Genomic DNA, 27,816 nt, shown 5'->3' on the forward strand with positions numbered 1-27,816 from the left:
GGTGTTTATTATTGAAATATTCATTTAACCTTTCCACTCTATTCACAATTCCTGCAGGAAGCATTAATCATCTGGGCAAATCAAAGCTAAGAGAACAACACTCTGCTGTCTCTGAACACTAGGCTAGTAATTATATTGTCAGTTCTCGAGGTTCCACGACATTACATTCTGACATGATCTTTTGTGCGAGATCGTGCGTATTTGCTTGGTTTCTGCACAAAACCAATCCGCGGAAAGTCTAAAATACCACATTCAGTATTCCCAAACTAACACACATAACAATTTCCCTCTTCTTACCGCTTAAGTGACATATTGATTTTACTGCTTTAGGCTTTTAACATATTATTTTTAGAGACGTTCAGTATAGTAATAATTATAAATTGGAAACTTACCACTGCAATTTCACCTAAATTGCACTGTTATTATTGTTTTTAAATATTTGCAAAAATTAAGTAAACTCTACAACTCCACTAAAGTTATTGCATTCGTGATGCAAGTAACATTAAGGAAGCCGTGAAAAAAATCAACAAGATTCCAGACGCATCATAGACTGGGGGGGAAAAAAAAGACCCGTATATCACGGCCTGCTGGAGTATAGTAAACACAGAAAACATTTTACAGCAACAATGTTGAAGATATTTTTGTTTTGCAAATTTGCCGTCATTGAACAGAAACCAAGATGGAGATTTCATTGCAGCTAATTAGAAATTCCTTTTTCAGGTATGTAATAAACGATCTTTGCACAAAATAATGTACGATACACGAGCAGTTATGTTTTCTTTCAATTCTCGGAAATTAAAAAAGCTCAACTACGTTTCGCTTTTTCAAACTTTCCCTCGAACATGAAAACTTCAACAAACCACTCTTGTAACACATATTACTATTGCATAACTAGTGAATTATTTATTTAAAGGGAATTGGGAATCTTAACATGAATTTCAGAGCAGTTACTCAAAATATACTCCATTATGTTCTATATACATGCTGTAGTAATGTGCCCAGAATTTCTGAAACTCAAAATGGGAAAATTACTAGTTGTGCACTTGTGTTCAAAGATATCTGACTTCTAATTTTCTGATTGTGTAAGTGAAGTGGGAGAGGGAAGCTTCTCTTCTTCACTACACTTCCACTTGCAGGTAGCTAGCTCTCTTATCTCTGCCATAAGATTCTTACTATAAGCTATGGCACACACAAGCATTTGGTTTCAAGAGATAAATGATATGTAACAGTAACAGCAGTTTACCACTAAACCTACTTTTTTTTTTTTTTTTACAATCATTAGAGGGGGATGAAATTTAAAAATTTTTTAATGCGGATATATTTATGTATTATTGGCGATACTGACTGTTATCTTCGCCATCTATTCATAGAAGTAACAACTAAATAAGCCACACTTATATGAACAAATTATAATCACTATCAGTTAGTAGGGTAAGGTACCTTTGAATGCCGGTTAGCGCGTCTAGCCGCGAAACCAGGTTCGATTCCCGGTTGAGGCAAGTTAGCTGGTTGAGTTTTTTCCAGGTTTTCCCTCAACCCAATGAGCAAAATGCTGGGTAATTTTCAGTGTTGGACCCCAGACTCACTTCACCGGCATTATCACCTTCATCTCATTCAGACGCTAAATAGCCTAAGATGTTGATAAAGCGTCATAAAATAACCTAAAATAGAATTTAAAAAAATCTTTGAACGCAGTGTACTACAGCTTTGCAGAAAACTTCCTTTCCCAATCGTACAATATTCAGCATCACAAACAGAAATTCGATTTTCTAATTTTAAAATAATGTAAACACAATGTAAATATTAACTATTTAAAATTTATCATATAAGTCTTACCTCTAATTGAGGTTATGGCTGATATGTACATCTATTATCAGGCAGTACATCTCACTTGACAATATGTGTCAGAGGAAGAACAATTGTTTGTATGCATCTGAAGTCTGATTAGTGGAATATGTAGCGAGTCAGTGATGTATGCATTGGAGGGGGAAAGGAACTGGTCACCCTACCTATCTCTAGGCCTAGTTGCCTCGTAAGTGGTGCCTTGTTGGTATCACTTGTGAGGTTCAGGCCTGTCTTCGGACAGTTTACTAAACAAACAAAAACATATAAGTCTATATAACAGAATAACAAAATAGAGCAACATAATTTCATTACATTACTCGTAAGATGGAATTACAGCATACTCATTAGTCACAATACTCTTGTTGGGTATATTTTTCTGGTGAATGAATTACTGTAAGAAACTTCTTATTTTCCTTCAAGAAATGGAAGAAGTCAAGGAAACAGTATTTGAAATTGAATTTGGTAATTTACGATTCCTTCAATATGTCAACTTTCAGTTATATTTTCTCTGATGTTCATATTTTATTCATTCTGGCAAAATCTCTTTCAGTAGAAGCATTGATTTCCCATATGGCTAAGTCATTTTCTACAGCAGCTGTGGCGAAAATGTGATTCGCGAGCACATTGTGGCTCGCAATGATAGCTATGCATTTCTCTTGCTTCCTACCTTCCCCAACCCCCACCCTCTCACTAATTGGATTCAAATTCCGTTCCATTTGTATTTGTGTCTGACCTGCGAGTGGCGTATCGTCGCAATGTCTCTCTCGAAACCATGTACCTCTACAAAAACAAAAAGTTTCAAGTAGGATGAGAATATTAGCCTAAATGTATGATTTGTTCACAAGTATTATGAGGAAAACGGTTGTATAACATAAAACGGCATTATATTACATGTCACTCATGAAACATTAAAGGTTAAGTATTATTATTATTATTATTATTATTATTATTATTATTATTATTATTATTACTGTATTGTTAGATCTTCAATTTAAACTCACAGATTTACAATGTGATGTTAAATGAAAGCTAGATGTAAGGACTTGACAAATGTTGAACTTTTCAAATCTTTGCCAAAAAATAAATATCTGAAGCATCGTTCTTTCGCTTGCTCTGTTGAAGCCATGTTTGCTACAACTTACGTTTGTGAAAAATTATTTTCAACAATGAAAATAGGAAAAACCAAATTTAGATCACGACTGATGACAAATACCTTTGTGATCAACTACGACTGGCAGTAAGTGACACAATTCCTCATTTTTAAAATCTGTCGCAGAGACATTCTGAAAACAGTTAATTTCAGATTGTGATAATGTGTCCTATGTTTTCTTGTTCATTTCTTTCTTCGTTACACGTACTAAACATTAGTTTGTAGCCTTTTACTTTATAAAATTATATTTAAGTGCTAGATGTAAGGAAAATGAAAAGCCGTTAATAAGTCAGACAGTTGCTTCACTTCCCCTTAGGGTGCAGGTTACACAGTGGCTCGGCGCACGATCACATTTTCGCCACGGCTGTTCTACAATTTCAGTAATGTTTCTAAATGACAGAATGTTGAAAGCAGAAATTCTATTTCTACCCATCTCGTACAGACGTCTTTCTCCTCTATTCTATTAAGTCACTTAGCACTACTAAATTAATTTACATAAACAAATTCACTGAACATGGCTTTGTCACCAATGTTGGAATCGCCAGAAACATTTATAATGGTATCTGTCTATACAAATTTCAGCATCATTCCATTTTGGGATATTGTTCAGCAAGATTCGTTTTTGCATTTTCCAAGAAAACTGGACAAATAAACATCCCAACGAGTGCCGTCAAGATACCATGACAGGTTTGAAAATGGCATTATCCTGTTAATAACAGAATGTCTGGGCCCTGATGTAAGATTTTACTAATATTATTAGAATAAATTTACAAGTTACAAATTACTAATACTATTAATTTCTGTTGTAAAATACCCATCAGTTTACCTATATTATTAGTGATTTTTGCTAGAAAAATTTTACAAATTACACGTTCATCAGAGAACCATATGCATATCACGACCTCTTGGATTAAAACTGTATATACCAGTACCAATGATAATCATGATGGGAACTACGTATAATAATCTCTATGGCAGTGAGTGTAAATATCGCGGAAATTAAAAAGTAAACAGTTGTGGCTAAATCTTTTGCAATGGGGAAAAGAGAAGAGCAACGAAAACTCAAATTTTGCTTATGAAACAAAATTAAATGTAAAAAATCAATAGTTTTGGCCGATTTAGCGACACTTTACATTTGATCTACAGTAAAAACGTACCTGATGGGACGTTTTTGTTTACATTCTCCTGTCGCAAGTCTTGCAGAGTGGATGACTGGAGTTACACTCACCCTCACTGTGGAGCAATAACCTCAAGGAGCACTGCTACTCTTCCCAGCATTGCAACATATTACATTTCGTATTCTCAAAATTACTGGATGTATCAAAAAACTTATTTGACAAAACTTGTTCACATTGACTTGATCTATTACTTCTGTGAATGAATGTAATTAGATTCCTTTTCAACCTGTATGTCCTTTGTCTTGTCTTGATTGTGATTTAGTACAATGCTGACAACATAAGCACGGAGCCCCAGTAATCAAACCATTTATACAGGGTGATTCACGAGGAAAGGTCAAACATTTAGAATACGATATTTTAGGCCATTTTCAGTGAAAAAGTTCATATGAACATAGGTCCGTTTTCGAACAATGGCGGAGCTAGATGCATTTTTTTGGTAAAACGTCTCGCCCCATTGTGAATCAGATATTACCACATGCTGCTGACGTGAGACGAGGCATGAGACAAGGTCAAGGTCGCAATGAATGACGTAACATTGGAATCTGCATTGTGAACGATGTAGATAAGAGGAAGAAACCGGGTGGTGGGGCATTACAAATGTCCGATCACCTGCCCTTGCCTGATGTAAAGACACAGAACCCGCAGATAACACAATTAGCCTACACTATCATCAATTCACAGCAGTCCAGTCAGCTACCTACAGTACAGTAGTTATACAGGTACAGTTATTGGAAGTGTTAAGTTGTGTTTTTCAAGATACCTTATAAATTTTCGACTACAGAATACGCTGATATTGTGTAAGTTTATGGTTTGTGTGATGGAAGTTCCTTGCGTGCCATCACTGAATATGAACGACGCTTTCCAAACAAAAGGGTACCATATCGAAGAGTACTTACTGTCTATAGGGTTGGATGAAACACTTGGTATAGCACAGGAAGGGGGAAACGAGCGAGGCACTAATCGACCGTATTTTGGATGCGGCATAAAGAACAGTTACGTGCAACTCTCCCATGCAATGAGCGCGATTCACGCCCGAGCACAACAGTGCATTGAAGCAGAAGAAAGTACCTTTGAAAATGTGCGAAAACATCGACACCGATGTCTAGAATATTAGGTATGTATTCATACGTGAATACAAACTTTAAATTTGTTCGTTATCTGTCTCTAAATGCAAGTTAGTAAAATGGAATCTTAGAAGTCTTTGTGAAATCAAAGAGCCATATCTCCGTAACCATTCGAAAACGGACCTATATTCATATGAACTTTTTGACTCAGAATGACTTCAGAATTCACATCCTAAATTTTTTACCTTTCCTCGTGAATCACCCTGTATTTAAAAAATTTATTTTTAATACAATACTAAATTCATTAGCCCATTTCTTATACAAATATATTATTTTCAGTTTTAACGACCTGACTTCACAATCGCAATGTGTGCTAACTTCTGCAGGATATATATTTGAATCGTGTAATTTTTATTTTATTATTCAGCATTCACTTTATATGTCCATGTCATATACAATCTAGTTTTAAATATTTTAATATGTAATCAACATGTAGCCTATCATAGCCATAATATATTCTTGTATTTTTACGTTTTCTGAAGATGGCAGTTTATGCTGAAAGCGTTTAACACTGACGGACATACCTATTCAGTTATTGTAATTATAGTAAGTTTTGCTACACTATTACTATCAGACGACATTCTGCAAGTGAAATCCTAGTGAACTGTTGAGTCCTCCCTGTATGTCAATGTTGTACACATACCCTCTAGCTCGCATTTTTTTTCTCACCTACAGAACCATTTCCTTTTTACTCAATTCAAAAACTGAAAACCACTATTGATAGTGTACTAGGCTGAAAATTCTCACAATACTGAGGATGGAGTGTACAAAGGTTCGAATTCATTGAACATATAATAATGATCTTACTTACTTACTTACTGGCTTTTAAGGAACCCGGAGGTTCATTGCCGCCCTCACATAAGCCCGCCATAGGTCTCTATCCTGAGCAAGATTAATCCAGTCTCTACCATCATATCCCACCTCCCTCAAATCCATTTTAATATAATCTTCCCACCTACGTCTCGGCCTCCCAAAGGTCTTTTTCCCTCCGGCCTCCCAACACTCTATATGCATTTCTGGATTCGCCCATACGTGCTACATGTCCTGCCCATCTCAAACGTCTTGATTTAATGTTCCTAATTATGTCAGGTGAAGAATACAATGCGTGCAGTTCTGTGTTGTGTAACTTTCTCCATTCTCCTGTAACTTCATCCCTCTTGGCCTCAAAATATTTTCCTGAGAACCTTATTCTCAAACACTCTTAACCTATGTTCCTCTCTCAAAGTGAGAGTCCAAGTTTCACAACCATAAAGAACAACCGGTAATATAACTGTTTTATAAATTCTAACTTTCAGATTTTTTGACAGCAGATTGGATGGTAAAAGCTTCTCAACCGAATAATAACAGGCATTTCCCATATTTATTCTGCGTTTAATTTCCTTCCGAGTGTCATTTATGTTTGTTACTGTTGCTCCAAGATATTTGAATTTTTCCACCTCTTCGAAAGATAAATCTCCAATATTTACACTTCCATTTCGTACAATATTCTGGTCATGAGACATAATCATATGCTTAGTCTTTTCGGGATTTACTTCCAACCCTATCGCTTTACTTGCTTCAACTAGAATTTTCGCGTTTTCCCTAATCGTTTGTAGATTTTCTCCTAGCATATTCACGTCATCCGCATAGACAAGAAGCTGATGTAACCCATTCAACTCCAAACCCTGTCTATTATCCTGAACTTTCCTAATGGCATATTCTAGAGCGAAGTTAAAAAGTAAAGGTGATAGTGCATCTCCCTGCTTTAGCCCGCAGTGTATTGGAAAAGCATCAGATAGAAACTGACCTATACGGACTCTGCTGTAAGTTTCACTAAGACACATTTTAATTAATCGAACTAGTTTCTTGGGAATACCAAATTCAATAAGAATATTATATAAAACTTCTCTCTTAACCGAGTCATACGCCTTTCTGAAATCTATGAATAACTGATGTACTGTACCCTTATACTCCAATTTTTTCTCCAATATCTGTCGAATACAAAAAATCTGATCAATAGTCGATCTATTACGCCTAAAACCACACTGATGATCCCCAATAATTTCATCTACATATGGAGTTAATCTTCTCAAAAGGATATTCAACAAAATTTTGTACAACGTCAACAAAAGTGACGATAATGATCTTAATGATCTTACCATTTTAAAATACCTGTTGTATTTGTTAGTTGGCTGTCATCCTAGTTCAGTGCTGTATCTTCAGAGATAGCGGGAAAAGGTAGGATTTTACAAATTTAATAACCACAAATAGATCGGAAAATTGTAGATGTAATCAACTCCAGCAACATAGGTACATGAAATTGGACAATTCCTCAAATAGATGTGCAAGTTAATAATATTGTAAAATAAAAATACCTCGCATTTTCAGAACTACCATATCATTAATAACCAGGGCTGCTAAGTGTCAGCTTTTAAAGCTGACATCAGCATTTTCTAAGGTTTGTCAGCTTTTTCCACAGGTTCTGTACCAATATCTCTAGTTAGTATAATTTCGTTTATTTCAATTTGAAGTTTTATAGAGACTTCAAAACTCATTTAATGATCCCATGACAGAAGTTGATTTACTTCTCTTCCAGCGTATATTGCTGTGTATTCTTTCAATTTGACTCTGCAGAAAGAGTCACTGTGCATATACAGTATTTTTAAAAAGATATGAAGTCTGATTTGCTGCATTAATTGCTCTACCAGGTTGCAAAAACTGATGCACTGTCTGATCCTAATCTTACAAGTTTAATATGAATAGAACTAATCAACTAGAAAATTCAGATATGTTTATTAGTTTGACATGTAAACAGCTTCTCAGAAAGCCAATAGATGATGGAAGTATTGCAGAAAGTCAGCCCAATACTTTTTTTGAGGGAGTGAAGAGTTTTCGTTTCTACGTCCATCGAGTATTTTCAAGTGAATTTGTCATTCAGTGATTATGTTGTTTGTAATAGTACATTTGCCAATGATAATAATAATAATAATAATAATTTATTTTCTTTTGATTATAAATATGACATATACACCTGAAGGAACAAAGCTTGTGCTCAGAAGTAACTCTGACCAAGTTCAATGTTTTTGCAATAGATATAAAGATGGTCTTCACTTCTCAGATGATAATATATGAATTATTTGTATCAGTTTATGCTTAAACAGAAAGATGCAACAAACAATTCCCACAGTTCCGATTTTGAGGAATTGTGGAACAATCTTCACAAATAATTGAACTGTAGACTACTGGCAGTTCAAAGCATGTCAAGTTATGCAAATTTGTACAATTTGTTATGACATTACCATGTAGTAATGCAACAGAAGAGAGTCTTTAGTTCAATCAGAAAAAATAAAACTCAATTTTGCTCCTCAATGAAGATAGACAAAACTCGCTCCTTCATTGTATGTTGCAAATTAAACTATAAGGGAAAGCGCCATGAAGAAGCGTTTGATTAAAAATATTTTAATACAGCCAAACTGAAGAATATAATAAAAGTAATTCATAGTGCTCTGACTGTATTTGTTGTGTGTTTCATATTTTCAAAGCTGAATATTTTATTACTGTACGTATGGTAAGGTATTTACTTATAATTTTTCTTATGAAAATAATTATTATACCTGGTAAGGTTTATCTTGTCTCAGTAGGAATAAAACCAAGTCCCTTCAAATGAGGGTGGAGATTATAGGAGGGTTGTAAATTTTCAGGATTCCTTTCAAAATCTTGTTATTGTACAGGCTACCGGAACTCACAAGGTCAGTGACGGAACTACACAGTACGAAGAGAGATATTTTGTTATTTTATTTTGCGCTACAGAATGTATCAACTAGTCCCTTCCGCCACTGGATGGATGGACGGCACCACTCCACTCCCCCATCGTCATAACAATACAGACGAAGTAAGGCATATCTCCTTTCTCTCTCTTTTCACAGTGAGACAAGATACATCACACAGACTCTAGTAGTGTCAGCTTTTCGAACATGATTTCAAGCTTATTTCAGAATTTTAACTTGGCAGCCCTGAGTTAACTTAACTCTGAGAGACGAAATATTTGATTCATCAATGTAGTATGGAATGCAACACATGGTTATTGATTGAAGTTGAACAGAAACAGTAATGTAAACACTAGAAGACTCATGAAGATGAAGATAACAGTGTATTTGACTGTGTAATGCACTATCTTCAAGCTGAAACAAATGAAACAGGAGCAAAGATGTATGAGATCACTGCAAACAACTTTTCAAAAGTACAATTTTTTGTAGAAAAATTATAAAACTGCTTACTTTCTGTATCTTTTTCGAGCATACTCCAAGTTGTCTGGAGGATCCTGGCCTATGTGGGTACGCAGACCTTGCATGCAAAGCTCGAATGTCTTCTCCCACTCAACATCGGCCATATTGAAGTTGAACAGTTCTCGATCCAGTGGATTCAGTTGTTTCCACATAGCTTGAGTGTTGTAATTCGTAAACTTCCATTGCTGTACACTGAAGTATGAAATCACATCGACAAATTTGTGGATCTTCTTGTAAGCATTCCACAAGCTGCAAATGGAAAGAGATTTAATAACATGTCGCCATTTCCTTTTCCCTCTTCCATAACGGCAAATACAGTAAAACCTCGATAAGATGTGCCCGCTTATTACGCTATCCTGTGTAATACGCTTTTTTTGTCCTGTCCCTGCACATTTCATATATAACGCCTTTATAAAAAACCCCGTTTGTTGCGCTCAAATCCCGCATAATACGCTGTTTTTGTGGAATATTTTCGATGTAATTTTCAGCAATGTACTGTAACAGCATTGAAACATCTTGGTCATTGAATTCACTGGTGCCATTAACCTGATAAGTATTGGTATTCGATCCTTTACCTGCGCATTTAAACCTTCATACTTCATACCTTAGTGTACCCCACCCTCTTGTTACGCTCTCTTATTCGACTCCTTACCTGCGCGCTTAAAGCTTACATACAGTTACAATACCCCACCCTCTTGCTAACCCCCTCTCTCAAACACCATTCCTCACTCGGCCGTAATAAAATTCTGGAAATTTTTGCTGGGCCGTTTGTTGTCCTTTTGTGCATTGAAGTGTCTGTGAATGCGATTACAATTAATGTTAAACGAAAAGCCTTTTCTGTGTCGGAAAAATTGGAAATCTTACGAAAGTACGATGAGAACAGTACTCTTACTCAGAAACAACTCTGTGATGCATTAGGAATCCCATCATCGACATTAAGAACGGCAATAAAAAATCGCGACTCAATCACTACAGCTGCGACGTCAGGAGGATGTACTCGCAGGAAACTGAAGTGTGGTAAACATGAGAACTTGGAGAACACGCAGACGGCAAACTATAAATGGCTTTTTTTTTTCGAAAGAATTAAGTACAGTACATATTGTAAATGTCTTTAACGTACAGTACAGTAATTACATAATGGAGTAATACTGTATTACCTTTCATGAATCATGTATTTTAATAAAGAAAAATGCTAACAGACACTGTATATAAGTCAAAATTAGTATACCCGCCTAATACGCAGTCCCGGTTAATACACGTTTTACACCCGGTCCCTTGAACAGCGTCTTATCGGGGTTTTACTGTACTAGGGTTGCCAGGTGCCACATATTGTACAGAATGTCTCATATTTCAGACCAAAAAATCTTCACTTATTAACTGTACAACTTTCTTCCTGTGTTATAGTAAAGGCAGAAGAAATAGGCGAGTTTTTCGCCTTGTGCGGAAACTACTCACTCCACACTTTCTCTATAGTAGGGAGCAGGAATATTGGCGGATGGAGGTATACCCCTACATACTAACCCAACCCACGTTCCACCCCTACTTTAGCTGTAAACGTTCTTCGAAGGGTCGCTTCCGAAACATCTTTCACTCCTCGCTACGTAACCTAAAATCTGTAACATCGAAATAGTGTTTATATATAAACACTGTCTGTGTGTCAGTATTTAGTGTAATTTCTGTGCGCAGCATTATAATTATTTCATTAAACAACAGCACATGTGAACACTTCATTTGTTATAATACAAACTACTGGTATACAATATGCGATATGATTTTATAACTACTATACTGATATCGAATAGCATTTGTATTTTGAGGTGAATGAACTAACAAAATCAGTTGAATTCATATCTTCCAAGTTCGACAGTCTTAGAGAGGAATTGGCGCACACAAGACATGAACTCAACTCCACGCAGGAGGAGATGAAGAGGCTAGTGCAAAAAAATGACCATCTCAAACACGAAGTGAGTGATCTGCAGCATTACACATGCAGAGACAATATAATGCTATTTGGAGTTCCGGAGATCGATGAACAATCAACTTATGAAGTCACTGACCAAATATCGGAAGTCATAGGCGGTAATGAATTGGTGCAACATGATGTAAGAGTAGCACATCGCATACCATCCAGGCCAGGGAAGACGCGTCCTATTGTCATCAGCTTCACAAAGAGTAGAAGTCGTGATGAATGGCTCCAGCTGTTCAGAAATGAGGCCAAAAATGATGGCAGCGGTCCTGGGATTGCGACAAAGAAAGTCAACAGGGACCTTCCCGCAGGAAGAATCACAGCAGGTGACCAACTGACAGCAGTGACCAGAGACCTTTTGAACAAGACAAGGGTTGCAAGAAAAGATGAAGGGCAGTCCCGTGAGTAAAATCACTGTTGTTGACGATGTAAATAATTTGTAAATAGTACTGTGTCGGTACCCAGGTTTTATTTTATATAATATAATTGACTTAACAATGGCTAGTAATACTACATTAAATGAAATCCATCAGTGCAAATTTAATAATAATAATAATAATAATAATAATAATAATAATAACACAATGGTTTTTAACGATTTACTTCACTGCAATGAGTATATTGCCAATATACTATCAGATCTTAAAATATTTCACTTAAACTTATAGTGACCTAATTCCGGTTTTCCTCATTCTCTTAATAACCAGAATTTCAATCATATTACGAAAATTTTAATTTGTTATATTAATTAAAGTTTTTTTAAGTATTCGTAAACACTATAAATAATTCCTTTCGCTTGGCTCTGCGTATCCGCTCCCTTTCTAGACATGTCGCTCAACTAGGCACAGAAGCAATTCCACTGTTAGTATTGAAAATTACTGTTTGAATATGTACAGACAACAGCTACGATGACTACTCTCTCAATACCCAACGATTGGCTTGCAAGCAACTACACCCGAACGCATCGACACACTGCCAGTCAGTCATCCCAATGGTCAGGTCAGAAGAGAGGGGGTGGTACGTGCAAAGATGTGCTAAGTACGACCCGCCAATATCTTTGCTCCCTACTATAGCGGTTTATGACATGAACAAAGAGACCTTCCAATCGCTGCGTTCGAATGCTGGCTGTTGACAAGTGCTCGTCTGTGATACTATTATGTTATAGCTTGTTCGCAAATATATTATATCATAATAAACAGTATTTTTGAATACTAATCACTCATAATTTATTTATATTTTATACTAATCATCATGTCTCAGTCAAACCCTGATGTCAGAAGTCATACTAAAGGTGTTATTAATCACGTTTATTGTTTCTTAAAAGAACTTAAACATTGTGAGGACTTTAAAAGTGCTCTATCATCAATGCAGTCACTGCCAAGGCGTGTGGTGTTTTACGATCGATTCAAAGAATTTGTGAAGAGAGATTTTTAGTCATATTTATTGTGTTATTTGTTTTGTTAAGCTAAGTCATTCTTAAGTATGCTTCTAATACGTATTTTTTTTATTACGAAACCCGTTCATGTTATAATAACGTGTACATTTTCTACATACAGTAAAATTATATTATATAATTTCTTGCACCTTAATTTTCTCATGATTCACAAAGTTAATAGGCTAATTGTAAAACAATTATTAGTACTATTTACTATTTCAATACAATATTCTGAAAACACATAAAAATAAAATACTTGTGTGTAGTGCTAAATGTTTAATTTCTCCTATTAGGTTTACATTACATTATAATAATTATTATATTTGTGAAATGGCTAACTTGCGAAATATTATAAATGATAATATCATCTAAAGCTTGATTAGTGTAATATGTTACTATTCAGCGATGTATGAAATGGAGAGGGATAGAAAACTGGCCACCATAACCCATTATCTCCTGGCTTAGTTACCTCATGAGTAATGCGTTATTGTTATCATTTATGAGTTTCAGACCTGTGTTCGGATAGTTGAATAAGCAAAACAACAATATTCAGTAAATCAGGTATTTGTACTTACTAGAAATCACGTTATTATTTTATTCTTTTAAGTTTTTCTATAGCACAAAACGTGTGAATGGAGGAGTAAGTTATTTGGGACAGGACCATACACCAAGCAGGTTCTGAGTTGTATAGGAGTCGGGGTAGTGAATGAGGGGTTCGCCATACCCGCCTATTTCTTCTGCCCCTTGTATAACTATTTAGGAAATTACCCTGCTGTCTAGTTTTGAAGTGATATTCTTCATTCTCCGAAGCCCAGTATAGGTCTTGCGCTATCTTCTGGTTTCTTATTACTATGACCAGCCATACCCGTGCGCTCCGCTGCACCCATTAGAAATAAATATAAAGTAATTACATAATTAAAATAGGACGTTTGATCCAGGGAACATTCGTGTTTGACAGAAGGATAAATCGTTTAACATGTTACTTAATTTAAATTGCATCCAAATAATTAAAATGCGATCATTTTGGTCCAGAGACACTAATTTGGTGCAATGACAATTCCTTTAACATATTTCTTAATTTTTATTACATGCAACCATAGTTTAATGAAGATTGACATCATTTAGATTTAATGTGTATATTTTATTTTACTTGTTATAGGTTTCCATTGAATTATGGTAATAACTTAATTTTAACCCTTGTTTTCTACGTATTCAGTAAATGGCGCTATGGTTGTGAACCCTTCAAATAACTTAAATTATATTATATAATATTACATTATATATATTATATTATATATTATATTATATTATATCAAAAGTTACTGTAATAACATTATAGCATTATGTCCATCTAGAGAAACTACATTTTCCAATGGTGAAATAATAATTAATTATACAAATCGGTTAATTTAGCTTCCGATAGCCTATTACTTCATACAAACACAGAAACATTCTCTGTAGGCTATCTTTCATAGCTTTCGATTGTTGCTGTCCAAGGCCCCTTATAGACGAAGTCATTTGTTTTTTAATTCATTACACGGCCTTAGATGGCAGTTATTTTAATTTTAAAACTCATTTATCTCATTAAATATCAGTCCTATCAAAATTTTTCAAGGAAGAAAACTTATCGCAAACTATTTTTAAAGAAACTTTTGTTATGCAACATTTTTCACAAAAATCAATAATAAGCGAGATATTTCGATTTATTTAATTCAGGCCCCCTTATAATCCTCCTTTTAAATAATGTATTTTGAATGCCATATAGCCTAAAATCTAAGTTACAACGAACTTAATTTATATTCCAATTTTCATCGAAATCCGTTCAGCCATTAACGCGTGAAAAGGTGACAGACAGACATACAAACAAAAATTTCAAAAAAGCAATTTTCGGTTTCAGGGTGGTTAATTATATATGTTAGGACCAATTATTTTTGGAAAATCGAAAATTACCAGAAAAATTTCGGCTACAGATTTATTATTATTAGTATAGATGTACCGAACTACATATGATTATTTCTGTGCAGGAATTCTGCATTACCATATGGTGAAAAATGGAGAAAATTTCTCTTCCGGCACCGGGATTCGAACCCAGGTTTTTAGCTCTACATGCTATATGGTAATGCAGAATTCCTGCACAGAAATATCATATGTACTTCGGTACACCATAGTAATATAATAAGCATAATAATCACTTTGTGATTCGTGTTCCATCAGACCCCGGCCACTTAGTCACTCGTAATGATCTGTACACAGTGCTGGACATTGTGCCATTGTCACATATTCTGTGGCACAGTATATGAGGGACGGCCACCAAAGGGGAACAGGTATTTTATTTATTTATTTATTTATTTAACCTGGTAGAGATAAGGCCATCAGGCCTTCTCTTCCCCTCTACCAGATGATTACAACTACAATATTAAGAATACAATTACAATTTTAATTGTTGTTTTCTAATGCCAGGCGTTTGACAATAAAGTCATTTGACCTCTTGCACTCCAATATTTTTCAAAGATATTATCATGGCCAGCCAATGAAGCACAGATTTTGAGGTGTTCCGAATCCATTTCTTGGTTTGAGTTGCACAATGGGCAGTTAGGGGACTGATATATTCCAATTCTATGCAGGTGTTTGGCCAAACAATCATGGCCTGTTGCCAATCTAAATGCAGCTACAGACGATTTTCGTGGTAAATCGGGAATTAACTGTGGATTTTGATGCAGAGAGTTCCATTTTTTCCCTTGGGATTGTGTTATCAAATTTTGTTTGTTGAAGTCTAAGTATGTAGATTTAATAAATCTCTTCACAGAGTAATACGTAGATTTAGTAACAGGTCTGTAAGTAGCAGTGCTGCCCTTCTTTGCTAAAGCATCCGCATTCTCGTTTCCCAGAATTCCACAATGGGATGGTATCCATTGGAATACAATTCTTTTATTGAGTGATATTAATTGAGAGAGCATTTTATTTATTTCTGCTGTTTGAGATGAAGGTGTGTGTTTAGAGACTATTGATAGAATAGCTGCTTTGGAGTCTGACAATATACAATTATAATTACGGTTGATATTAAATTTACAAATACAATAAAAATCAAAGTACTAAAAGATTAACTGATTAATAAAAGCTAGACAGTTTATTGTAGAAGTTAAGAAGAGAGAAGCATTTCTTTTATTGATTAAGTAAAGATTAAACCTACTCTACGCAGTAAGAAAATGCTTAATAAGCTTGCTTTTGAACGCTACTAAATTCCGACAGTCTCTGATGTCACTGGGTAGGGTATTCCACAAGCACGAGAGCGAGATTGTGTATGATGATGAATACGATGATGTCATATGCGTTGGTATGGCTAGCATGCGGCTATTTTGCTTGTGTGTGAGGAGATTATGATATGATGACAGGTAACTGAAACGGGAGGCAAGGTAGGTAGGTGTAGAGGTGTGAAGGACTTGGAAAAGGAGAACAAGAGAATGAAAATTTCTACGTTCATTAAGCCGTAGCCAGTTTAGAGTTTGGAAGGATGGGGTAATGTGGTCAGCACGACGGACATCGCAGATGAAGCGAACACAAGAATTATGAACACGTAATTTTTGCGACTGGTTGACTGGTAGAACTTAAACTAAGAAGGATTCAAACTGGCATCGGAATTTAAATCCGGTGTGGCTTAGTGAAAAAAGCGTCAGCATGTAGAACTGAAAACCCGGGTTCGAATCTCGGTGCCAGAGAGAATTTTTTTCAATTCTACCCATTCTTCACTTCTGGTTTCTTGTTGTGGTGGGGTGTGTTCATGATTGTGTCAAAAGGCGTGTGTGTTTTGAAATTGAGTTGAGTGTTCAGGATGTGCTGTGGGTGTGTTTTTGTATGTTTGTAAATTTCATATTGTTCTAGAGCAGCATTGGGCATCTCACTGATTTGTGAAAGAGTGCTCATTTCCTCCACTGTGGAACTTGAGTGCAGGTAACCAAACCGGATTTGCTCATGTGTGGTGCGGTAGGCAGTGTGGTGTACCTGCAGTGTTACAGTCGGAGTGAAGTCGGTGTGTGGTATAGTCCGCGTCACCGTTTTTGGCGTGTGAAATAAGTAGTGGGAACGTTAAGTACGAGTGTTTCACATTTTCCGCAGTCAGTCTGACAACTGTGTTGGCAAATGGCTGATGTGACGTGTACAGGAAGTGGTATCATTCTCAGCTACACTAGCAACATGCTCACAAACTGAGCACTATATATCTAGGACACACGCCAAAAACGCTGGCGCCAGCTGTATTTCAATTATGATGGAAAGAAGTAGATGTGTGAATAAAGGAGCAGTTTACCCTTCAGTATATTATATCACACTCACCTAGTACACGACATAACTCTTCACAGATATACGTCATGCATAACATGACCTGCCAAAGTGGTGTGCAACTTGAAAATGGGTCACAGTCTGCCATCTATCAGCAGTATGTGGAACTCGAATCACATTAAGCGTTAAGTGAAGTGGGTAAGCATTAGACACACACACACACACACACACTTTCAGAACATTGAATGCAAAGATTGTCATAAATATCTTCAAGGAAATGCAAAATTAATTGAAATGATAGGCAAGTCAGAAAAGTACAGCAACAATTTTATTATTAAATGTTAAATCTTACTTACTTACTGGCTTTTAAGGAACCTGGAAGTTCATTGCCGCCCTCACATAAGCCCGCCATTGGTCCCTATCCTGAGCAAGATTAATCCATTCTCTATCATCATATCCCACCTCCCTCACATCCAATTTAATATTATCTTCCCATCTACGTCTCGGCCTCCCTAAAGGTCTTTTTCCCTCCGGCCTCCCAACTAACATTCTATATGCATTTCTGGATGCGCCCATACATGCTACATGCCCTGCCCATCTCAAACTCTGGATTTAATGTTCCTAATTATGTCAGGTGAAGAATACATTGTGTGTAGTGCTGTGTTGTGTAACTTTCTCCATTCTCCTGTAACTTCATCCCTCTTAGCCCCAAATATTTTCCTAAGCACTTTATTCTCAAACACCCTTAACCTATGTTCCTCTCTCAAAGTGAGAGTCCAAGTTTCACAACCATAAAGAACAACCGGTAATATAACTGTTTTATAAATTCTAACTTTCAGATTTTTTGACAAAAAGTTTCTCAACCGAATAAATGTTAAATCTACTCTATATAATTCTCATTGTTGCTACAGAATGTTTGTATTTTAACTATTATTACACGTCAACAATATGTCAGTAATATTAAATAGTTTTATTATGCATATGACCGTTTCTATTATTTAATCTTGGTGTCCTAGTTTTCAGACTCAGAAGTCCTTGGTCCCAGATATTCCAACTGGTAACCCTATATTTATTAAGGAATTTTTGCAAAAGTACAATAAAATTTAAGTTTTTTTTTTTTTTTTTTTTTTTTTTTTTTTTTTTGGAAAAACAACCAGTCCAAAAACATAAATCTTCAGGAGAAACAACAAACTATCTGGCATGGGTGTTGTTGATACTTCAAGTATGAAATTCATCATGCCATTTCTTAAGGTGTTGTAAAAACTTAGGAAAACTGAAGTACATTTATAACTTATTTTGCCTCATAGAAATACATGTGTAAATGTAGGTAACTGTGGACAACGGTTGTTTAAAAAAAAATTCTGATATGGCTAAAGTGTGCTTCTCCTTTGATCTTCTTTTTCTCTATTATATCCTGTTTCTTCTCCTTTCATTGCTTGCGTTTCTTCCATGGGGTTACTTCTGTACATAACTAATACAGCAATTCGCATGCTGAAGTATTTTTCTCTTGAGGCTTTTCCCGCGTACATAGGAAGCAGTACTGCCAATCTACTACAGTTTAAAATTATATGGATAAATGTTTCAAGATGATATGACTGGGATATTTGTAAATGCTGCCACTGTCCTGGACAATGGCTGTTTTCACAAAAAAAAAAAAAAAAATCTTTGGACTATTGTTTTATGAAAACCTCCACTCCTATAACATAGGACTATGGCATTTTTTTCACTAACAACTAGTTCAGTAGGTGGCCACTACAAAACGCTCACCACATGCTTAATATCTCAAATTTGCATTTTTTGAACTATGGTTCTTTTTTAAAAAACCTTCAATTATGAAATTTAAATTACACATATTTACTTACATGGGCTCCTTCCCAACAATTCGCGCCAATGTGTCCACAATTAGTGCTGGTAAGTAGTGAAGGAACACTGCATAAAAATTGTACACAAATCTGTGCTTGTTCAGGCGGAAGTAGTAGTACCAAATCACTCTGACTGAAGGATATCGCTTCCCAATCTCATTGTATTTCATGTACTCTCCCCATGTAAGGCGATTCTCCACTGAAGAAACGTAGTTAAGGATGGGAATTTCATCACCAGAATCTGTGGCTTCTGGATTTGTTTTCAATCTGCAGAACAAAATCTCTGTATTATAACAAAATAGTTTATACACTATGATTCTAAAGTCTGGTTCAAACTTCGGGAACATGCACAATACTCTTGAACAGAATAAGAATCCACATCTGTCAGATTCAACTTGTTCTACTAAGTGCAATTGGATATTTCACTAGTGGCACTTTAAACCACTAGGCCAGCTTAGGTTAAGGCCACACCAAAAGAGACTTATTGCTTGGTGGTTGAGTAGTCGCCTGGATTATAATAATAATAATAATAATAATAATAATAATAATTATTATTATTATTATTATTATTATTATTATTATTATTATTATTTATTTTAGCTGGCAGAGTTAAGGCCATAAGGCCTTCTCTTCCACTCAACCAGCAAAAAGTATATGCATGAGCTTACAAAGAATTCAACAATTTGATTTAGATGAGAGTTACATGTATACAAGAGTTATTTACGAATTAAACAACAAAATACTATGAACTATTACTTAAACACGTAGCAGAATTAAGCTAAAATACATAGAATGTTAATATATTTCAAATAATATTAGATAATAGAAAGAGATTATTATGAGACAATTAAAATACAGCACAATCAGGATGATGTCCAAAGAAAAAAGTAACAATGTAGTCAATGATAGTTTAAATCAGTAAGATTGGAGTGAAATGCTAATAAGGTTATCTTATAAGCTGTTCTTAAAGGTGTTTATTGTCTTGCAGCCCCTAATACTTTGAGATATGGAATTCCATTGACGCGAGGTGGATACTGTAAAAGATGATGAATAATAAGATGTTCTATGAAGAGGTATACTTAGCGTGCCACAGATAAGTGATCTGGTATTTACGTCGTGGTTAGAGTATAGATAAGAGAAAAGAGACGAAAGGTAATTTGGTGTTGAGGTGTGCAGAATTCGAAAGAGTAAAGACAAAGAGTGTAAAGTTCTGCGTTCTTTAAGTCGGAGCCACGAAAGACTTGTGAAGGACGGTGATATGTGATCATATTGTCGGATGTTGCAAACGTATCTGACGCACATATTCTGAGCTCGCTGTAACTTGACTGACAGTTCAGAACTTAGGTCACTTAACAAAACGTCACAGTAATCGAAGTGCGGCATTACTAGGGTAAGTTTTAGTTGCTGGGGCAAGAAATTTCTCAAGCAACTCAAACAGTGAATGGAGGAACAGATTTTCTTATCGTTTCTTTAACTTGAAAATTCCAACTTAGACTATTATCAAAAAAGAAGCCAAGATTTTTTACGACAGATGAGTAAGGGATTAGCGTGGATTAGTAATCCAAGTAAAAAAACAGTCCGGAACAACACAGACCAGCTGTACAGAACGGTCTGCAACCTGGAGTATAGTCTAGCAACTATTCAACGAACAAACCTGTCTGTTTTCTCTGGATAGTCACCAGGGGCCTATTCCACAAAGATATGGTGTTGTACATTACAAAGTAAATTCTATAGTAAGTAGTACAAATACTAGAGTTTGTGTTCCACAAAAGAGTTTTCGAAAACCAGCTATAATGGCTGTGGGGTTCATCGTGCTAACCACACGATACCGCCATTCTGGTTGGATGATCGTCCACCTCTGCTTCGGCATGTGGACGTGAGGCTAGCAGCCGGATGGTCGGTCTTGGCCTTTCATGGGCTGTAGCACCACAGATTTTTTTAGTGACTGAGTTTGGTGACAATGTATTTTCCACAGATGGAAGTATACTACTGGGTGTTCATTTCAAAGTGTGTCATGATGTCACTGTTGTGAGTCAGCGATTTGAAGCGAGTTTCAGCTTTTATGTCAGAGAAGTTGCTTATTAATCAAGACGTTCAATCTGAACTTGAAAACGTGTACGCTATGACTTGAACGTCGTAGCAACAGATGGCGGTCTGTACGGTCTGTGTGCTACCATAATCTCTTTCGAACTGTGTTTTGTGCGGGCAAGTCGTACGCAGGGTATTTGTTATCATCGGTTGCGTACGGCAACATTCCACAATACAAATCAAATGCTCCGTGGCCATGTTGACAGTCGAAGTTAATGTCAACAAACACTGTACGTAAGTAGTAGTCTTAACCCTCTCCCCATATCCCGACATTAAGAAAAAATCTCACCCAAGTACGTGTTTGCAAACAGTTCACATTCCTGCCACTACTGGAGTTAACGTACGTATCGGTAAGTACTCTTCAGAATGAACGCCGTACTTGCTAGGCAACTTCTCTGGCGCATAGGTAATACACCTCTGCGGAAGTGTAGGAAGATTGAATTCTCTAGGCTCATCGGCTAGCCACATGACGTCATACAGCGAGCCATGACACACTTTGAACTGAAAAGGCAGTATTTTGTTTGTATTTTACTATTAAAGGTGGTTGTTTTTTTAAATTTTAATGTCATATTTTCAGATCATTTTTCTGTGACCTTGTATGTGCATAAACTTCCGCAGTCTAGTAATAACACATGCTCTATAGAGACACTAGTTATTTACTCGTGTTTTGTTGCCACATTCCACGCTGTGACTATGAACATGTTAACAACCATGTCGGCAGGAACCAGTTCTGCTGTAACATCTTTGTCACAATGCATTGTTCTGAGAAGGCCCAAGCCTGCACCCACTACAACACCGGTAGCTCCGTACACGTTGTTGACCCAACCAGGTATAGGCTCCTTTGCAGTGCTGATTACTGGAAATTGAGAAAAACATGCTTAAATGTCATTCCTAGTATTCAACTTTACTACCTATTTACTCGAATCTAATGCGCGCACTTTTTTCAGCTGAATTTAAGGGGACAAGGTAGTCTAGGTGTTTCCATAGTGCGCAATGCTGATTTTAAATGGCTATTTCTCCGAAAGTACATAGGTTGGATAAAAAGTTATGGCAACACTGCTGTCACGTGACGATGGTGCGTTCGAGAGCTGCCAGCTGTGTGGACATGAACAAGGACTGTTAGACGAGTTAGTGCAGCCAGCGGCGACAGTACTCTGTCAATCTACTGCAGTGTGTAGAATGTTGACTTTCATAGGGATAGTGCGAGTGCCCTAAGACCACGTTTACAAAACTAGAGCAACGTTCCTGGATCAAAATTGAAGTGGCACGAGGTCGTAGTGCACAAGAATGTTTTCAGGGACTGCGTGAAGCATGTGCTGATGCAGCGTTGCCATATCGCACAGTGGCACAATGGGTTAAAGCGTTCCGGGAAGGCAGGGATGCTGTTCAGGACAACCTCCATACAGGACGACCCCACGTGGAGGACAACACAGTTCAACTCCTTGCTTCCCTGTTGGATGCTAATCGCCGATGGACTGCGTGTGAGTTAGCAGCGGAAGTCAGAGTATGTCACAAAACTGTGCTCCACATTCTGCAAGACATTCTGGGTTACCGCAAAATTACAGAGTGTTGGATACCCCATGAAATTTCCGAGGTTTAACAATGGCACCGCTATGCAGTCGCACAGGAAAGATGACGAATTTCTTGAACGAATCGTCACTATGGACGAAACCTGTGCTCGCTCATACGAACCAACCAAACTTGAAACGTCAATCAAATGAATGGAAGCATCCAGGTTCTTCTCGTCCAAAGAAAGTGCGCCCTACACAAAGTGCTGCGAAGGTGATGTTCATTGTGGCGTATGACATTGATGGGTAATACAGCACCACGCTGTACCTCCAAAGCAGACAGCAAACGCGGACTTTTACTGCAGGTTCCTGCAGCACCACCTTCGTCCAGCCTTCAGGAGAAAACAACGACACTTGGTGTTACAGAATCCCATCATACTTCATGACATTGCAAGGAGTCACACCGCTGCTGCTGTCAAGGACCTCTTGCGCCGCTGGCAATGGGAGATTCTGGAACATCCACCGTACTCACCCGATATGAGTCCATGCGATTACGATCTTTTCACCAAAGTGAAAGAACCACTGCGAGGGACCCTGTACAATACCAGAGATGAACTTATCCGCGCTATAGGGCGGTCAATACGGAACATCAACAAAGATGGACACGCTGATGATGTACGATGCCTTTCAAACATTTGGCAAAAGGTAATAAATAAGGGGGGCGACTATATAGAAGGTACGTAAATGTTGTACCCCTGTGAATAAAGCCATATCAGAAATATCGAACTGTTGCCATTACTTTTTATCCAACCTTAGTATAAAAGATGTTGTTTTCAAATTTTTACATGTTACTCTACATGCTTTCAGGATTATATTGCTGGTTAGTTTGTTATATTAACTGCTATAATTGAGTTTTTTAAAAATTGTATTCAAATGAAAGAAGAAGAAAAAAAACAAAATATTGTTAAATTCTTGAAAACTGGTTAATCTACATGGCTAAAATTTTTCATACATACTGTATCTGCAATATACTTAGCTACGTTCACTAGAAAAATTATGAAGCTAGCTCTAATTTATCCTTTTTTTTTTTTTTTTAAATAATATACATTTATAAAAATTCTACCAAGAAAAATCTAAAATTTTCAACACAGAAATACATCTAAATCTTGTAATACATATTATATCAATGTAAAAGTGCTACCATTAAATCATATGATGTACAATGAGTGTGCAAAATTTCTGTGTGGCATTCGTGAATCCAATGCTGAAAGAGGCTTCTACATCTCCAGCATTGGACCTTTTCACTGCTGAAGACGAAAAAGGAAATAAAAAAAGTTTGGAAAATTTGCTCCATCTTTGACTTCAGGTGAAAATATGGGCAGTGAGAAAGGGTTCCAACCCATTGGAATCTGCTTGACTGACTAATGACAGTTTGGAGACTGCAAGGTATATGGGCAAAGGAAGATCACATGAGAGTTCCATAACAGAAATTATAGAAATAAAAGAGGCATAGAAAGAAACTCAATAAAACAGATATGGAATATAACAAAAACAGTAGACCTATACGTTTTCTGTGTGTGATTGTATTTTCGTAGGTATTATAACACGTTATCACAACAAAATGAAGGAGAAATATGATATGGTCTCATAGAATATCGTTGAAACTGACTAATTTGAGAAATAAAAATATTATATCAAAGAGATAATGAACATAACATTCACTTATGTCATTTTTACGCGAAGCACTTGTCACTAGTATAATTATCCCCTCACCAAACCCTACCTAACCTTGTGACTGACAGTGTGCCTACTTGTCACTAATATATCCCCTCATTAAACCCTAAATAACCTTGTCATTGACAGTGGCCCTACTTGTCACTAATATATTCCCTCATTAAACCCTAAATAATCTTGTCACTAACAGTGGGCTTACTTGTCACTAATATATCCCCTCATCACACCCCTAAATAATCTTGTCACTAACAGTGGGCTTGTCACTAATATATCCCCTCACCAAACCCTACCTAACCTTGTGACTGACAGTGGGCCTACTTGTCACTAATATATCCCCTCATTAAACCCTAAATAACCTTGTCATTGACAGTGGCCCTACTTGTCACTAATATATTCCCTCATTAAACCCTAAATAATCTTGTCACTAACAGTGGGCTTACTTGTCACTAATATATCCCCTCATCACACCCCTAAATAATCTTGTCATTAATATATTCCCTCATCAAACCCCTAAATAATCTTATCACTAATATATTCCCTCATTAAACCCTAAATAATCTTGTCACTAACAGTGGGCTTACTTGTCACTAATATATCCCCTCATCAAACCCCTAAATAATCTTATCACTAATATATCCCCTCATTAAACCCTAAATAATCTTGTCACTGACAGTGGGCCTACTTGTCACTAATACATCCTCTCATCAAACACTAAATAACCTTGCCACAGACAGTGGGTCTACTTGTCACTAAAATATCCCCTCATCAAACCTTACCTAACCTTTTCACTGACAGTGGGTCTACTTGTCACTAAAATATCCCCTCATCAAACCTTACCTAACCTTGCCACTGACAGTGGATCTACTTGTCACTAAAATATCCCCTCATCAAACCTTACCTAACCTTGTCACTGACAGTGGGTCTACTTGTCACTAAAATATCCCCTCATCAAACCTTACCTAACCTTGTCACTGACAGTGGATCTACTTGTCACTAAAATATCCCTTCATCAAACCTTACCTAACCTTGTCACTGACAGTGGGTCTACTTGTCACTAAAATATCCCCTCATCAAACCTTACCTAACCTTGTCACTGACAGTGGGTCTACTTGTCACTAAAATATCCCCTCATCAAACCTTACCTAACCTTGTCACTGACAGTAGGTTTACTTGTCACTAAAATATCCCCTCATCAAACCTTACCTAACCTTGTCACTGACAGTGGGTCTACTTGTCACTAAAATATCCCCTCATCAAACCTTACCTAACCTTGTCACTGACAGTGGGTCTACTTGTCACTAATATATCCCCTCATCAAACCTTACCTAACCTTGTCACAAACAGTGGGTCTACTTGTCACTAAAATATCCCCTCATCAAACCTTACCTAACCTTGTCACTGACAGTGGGTCTATTTGTCACTAAAATATCCTCTCATCAAACCTTACCTAACCTTGTCACAGACAGTGGGTCTACTTGTCACTAAAATATCCCCTCATCAAACCTTACCTAACCTTGTCACAGACAGTGGGTCTACTTGTCACTAAAATATCCCCTCATCAAACCTTACCTAACCTTGTCACTCACAGTGGGTCTACTTGTCACTAATATATCCCCTCATCAAACCTTACCTAACCTTGTCACAAACAGTGGGTCTACTTGTCACTAAAATATCCCCTCATCAAACCTTACCTAACCTTGTCACTGACAGTGGGTCTACTTGTCACTAAAATATCCTCTCATCAAACCTTACCTAACCTTGTCACAGACAGTGGGTCTACTTGTCACTAAAATATCCCCTCATCAAACCTTACCTAACCTTGTCACAGACAGTGGGTCTACTTGTCACTAAAATATCCCCTCATCAAACCTTACCTAACCTTGTCACTGACAGTGGGTCTACTTGTCACTAAAATATCCCCTCATCAAACCTTACCTAACCTTGTCACTCACAGTGGGTCTACTTGTCACTAAAATATCCCCTCATCAAACCTTACCTAACCTTGTCATGACAGTGGGTCCACTTGTCACTAAAATATCCCCTCATCAAACCTTACCTAACCTTGTCACAGACAGTGGGTCTACTTGTCACTAAAATATCCCCTCATCAAACCTTACCTAACCTTGTCACAGACAGTGGGTCTACTTGTCACTAAAATATCCCCTCATCAAACCTTACCTAACCTTGTCACAGACAGTGGGTCTACTTGTCACTAATATATCCCCTCATCAAATCTTATCCACTCTTAACACTAACAGTGCGTTTAATTGACACTAATATATCTCATCATCAAATCCTATGTAACCTTGCAGCAAGCAGTGGCACTATCGCTAATATTAAGAATGAAGGGAAAGAAAAAAAAAAATTCTGTTGGCAATGATGCCACAGGTAAATGTCATGCCCAAATGGTGGCGACATCATGCACTTAGTTGCAATTGGCTCTCATCATAGCAGCAGGGTTGAAAGCTGCTGTGCCTAATTCTCCACTTCAGTGTATAAAAATATAATTTAAATTACTCTGCAATGCTTACCTATAGCAGGACGCACTAAAGCAATTGGTAGGCCCTTACCGAACTCTCGAACTGTATCTTCTGCTATTGCTTTAGTGTATGTATATGTATTCGGCCACTTGTCTAACAGTCTGGAAAATAAAGGGAAAAAAAAAAGAGGCATAAGTTAATTTATCTGTGTTCTTGTACAATTTCTTACCATCATAATAATTACAATATTACATTTTTGCGTAGAAAGATCATGAATGACAATATCACAACAGATTGAATAACCTGATACAAAAAAGAAAAAAAAGTAGGAGGGCTGCGAGAGGAATAGGTTAAACTACGAACTCGCAATTTTTCGACTGATTGAAGATATTACAGAATCAAAAAGTAAGAACCAAAGAATGGAAACATAAAACAATATAAAGATGTCCATCACAAAACTTATTCAAAAGCTGAAATGTAATTATATTAAATAATTCAGTGGTTTAAAAAAATGTGTATAACTCAGAAGTTTCTGTTCTTGTCTAAGAATTTTTTAATTGATTTATTTTACGACACTTTATCAACTGCGATGGTTATCTAGCATCTGAGTATCATCATCATCATCATCATCATCATCATCATCCAATTCAAGCACTAGATCTAGTGATCCATTGCGGTCTCATGCCAACTTTTCAATGGTCTTTCAACAGATCGTTGTCCAGAGGGGCAGTAACGTAGCACTGCCTTTGGCCATCTTTCTGTTGGCATTCTCTCGACATGCTGCTTCCAATTTGGTTATTTAACGACAATGTATCAACTACTGGAATATTTAATGTGGTTCCAGGATCTGCCTATAGGCGGCATCTGTCTGCGGGAGCTGTACATATCCAGAGAGGCCACAGGGGC

At 36.7% G+C, this 27,816-nt stretch overlaps 1 protein-coding gene across 4 annotated transcripts in view; it reads right to left on the bottom strand.

Annotated features, from left to right (window-relative positions):
* Positions 1-7,544: 7,544 nt before the first annotated feature.
* Positions 7,545-27,816, bottom strand: part of LOC138701976 (fatty acyl-CoA reductase wat-like) — a 117,856-nt gene continuing 97,584 nt past the window's right edge. For all 4 annotated transcript variants that reach the window (XM_069829400.1, XM_069829397.1, XM_069829399.1 and 1 more), the window contains exons 5-9: positions 26,962-27,071; positions 21,849-22,044; positions 19,101-19,367; positions 9,554-9,811; positions 7,545-9,457 (exon numbers count right to left, since the gene is read on the bottom strand). In XM_069829400.1, the coding sequence (XP_069685501.1) occupies positions 9,358-9,457; positions 9,554-9,811; positions 19,101-19,367; positions 21,849-22,044; positions 26,962-27,071 (931 nt within the window). In that variant the 3' untranslated portion in view covers positions 7,545-9,357. The remainder of the gene's footprint in view (positions 9,458-9,553; positions 9,812-19,100; positions 19,368-21,848; positions 22,045-26,961; positions 27,072-27,816) is intronic.

The sequence above is a fragment of the Periplaneta americana genome, chromosome 6 (assembly GCF_040183065.1).
Source record: "Periplaneta americana isolate PAMFEO1 chromosome 6, P.americana_PAMFEO1_priV1, whole genome shotgun sequence".
Classification (NCBI taxonomy): domain Eukaryota; kingdom Metazoa; phylum Arthropoda; class Insecta; order Blattodea; family Blattidae; genus Periplaneta; species Periplaneta americana.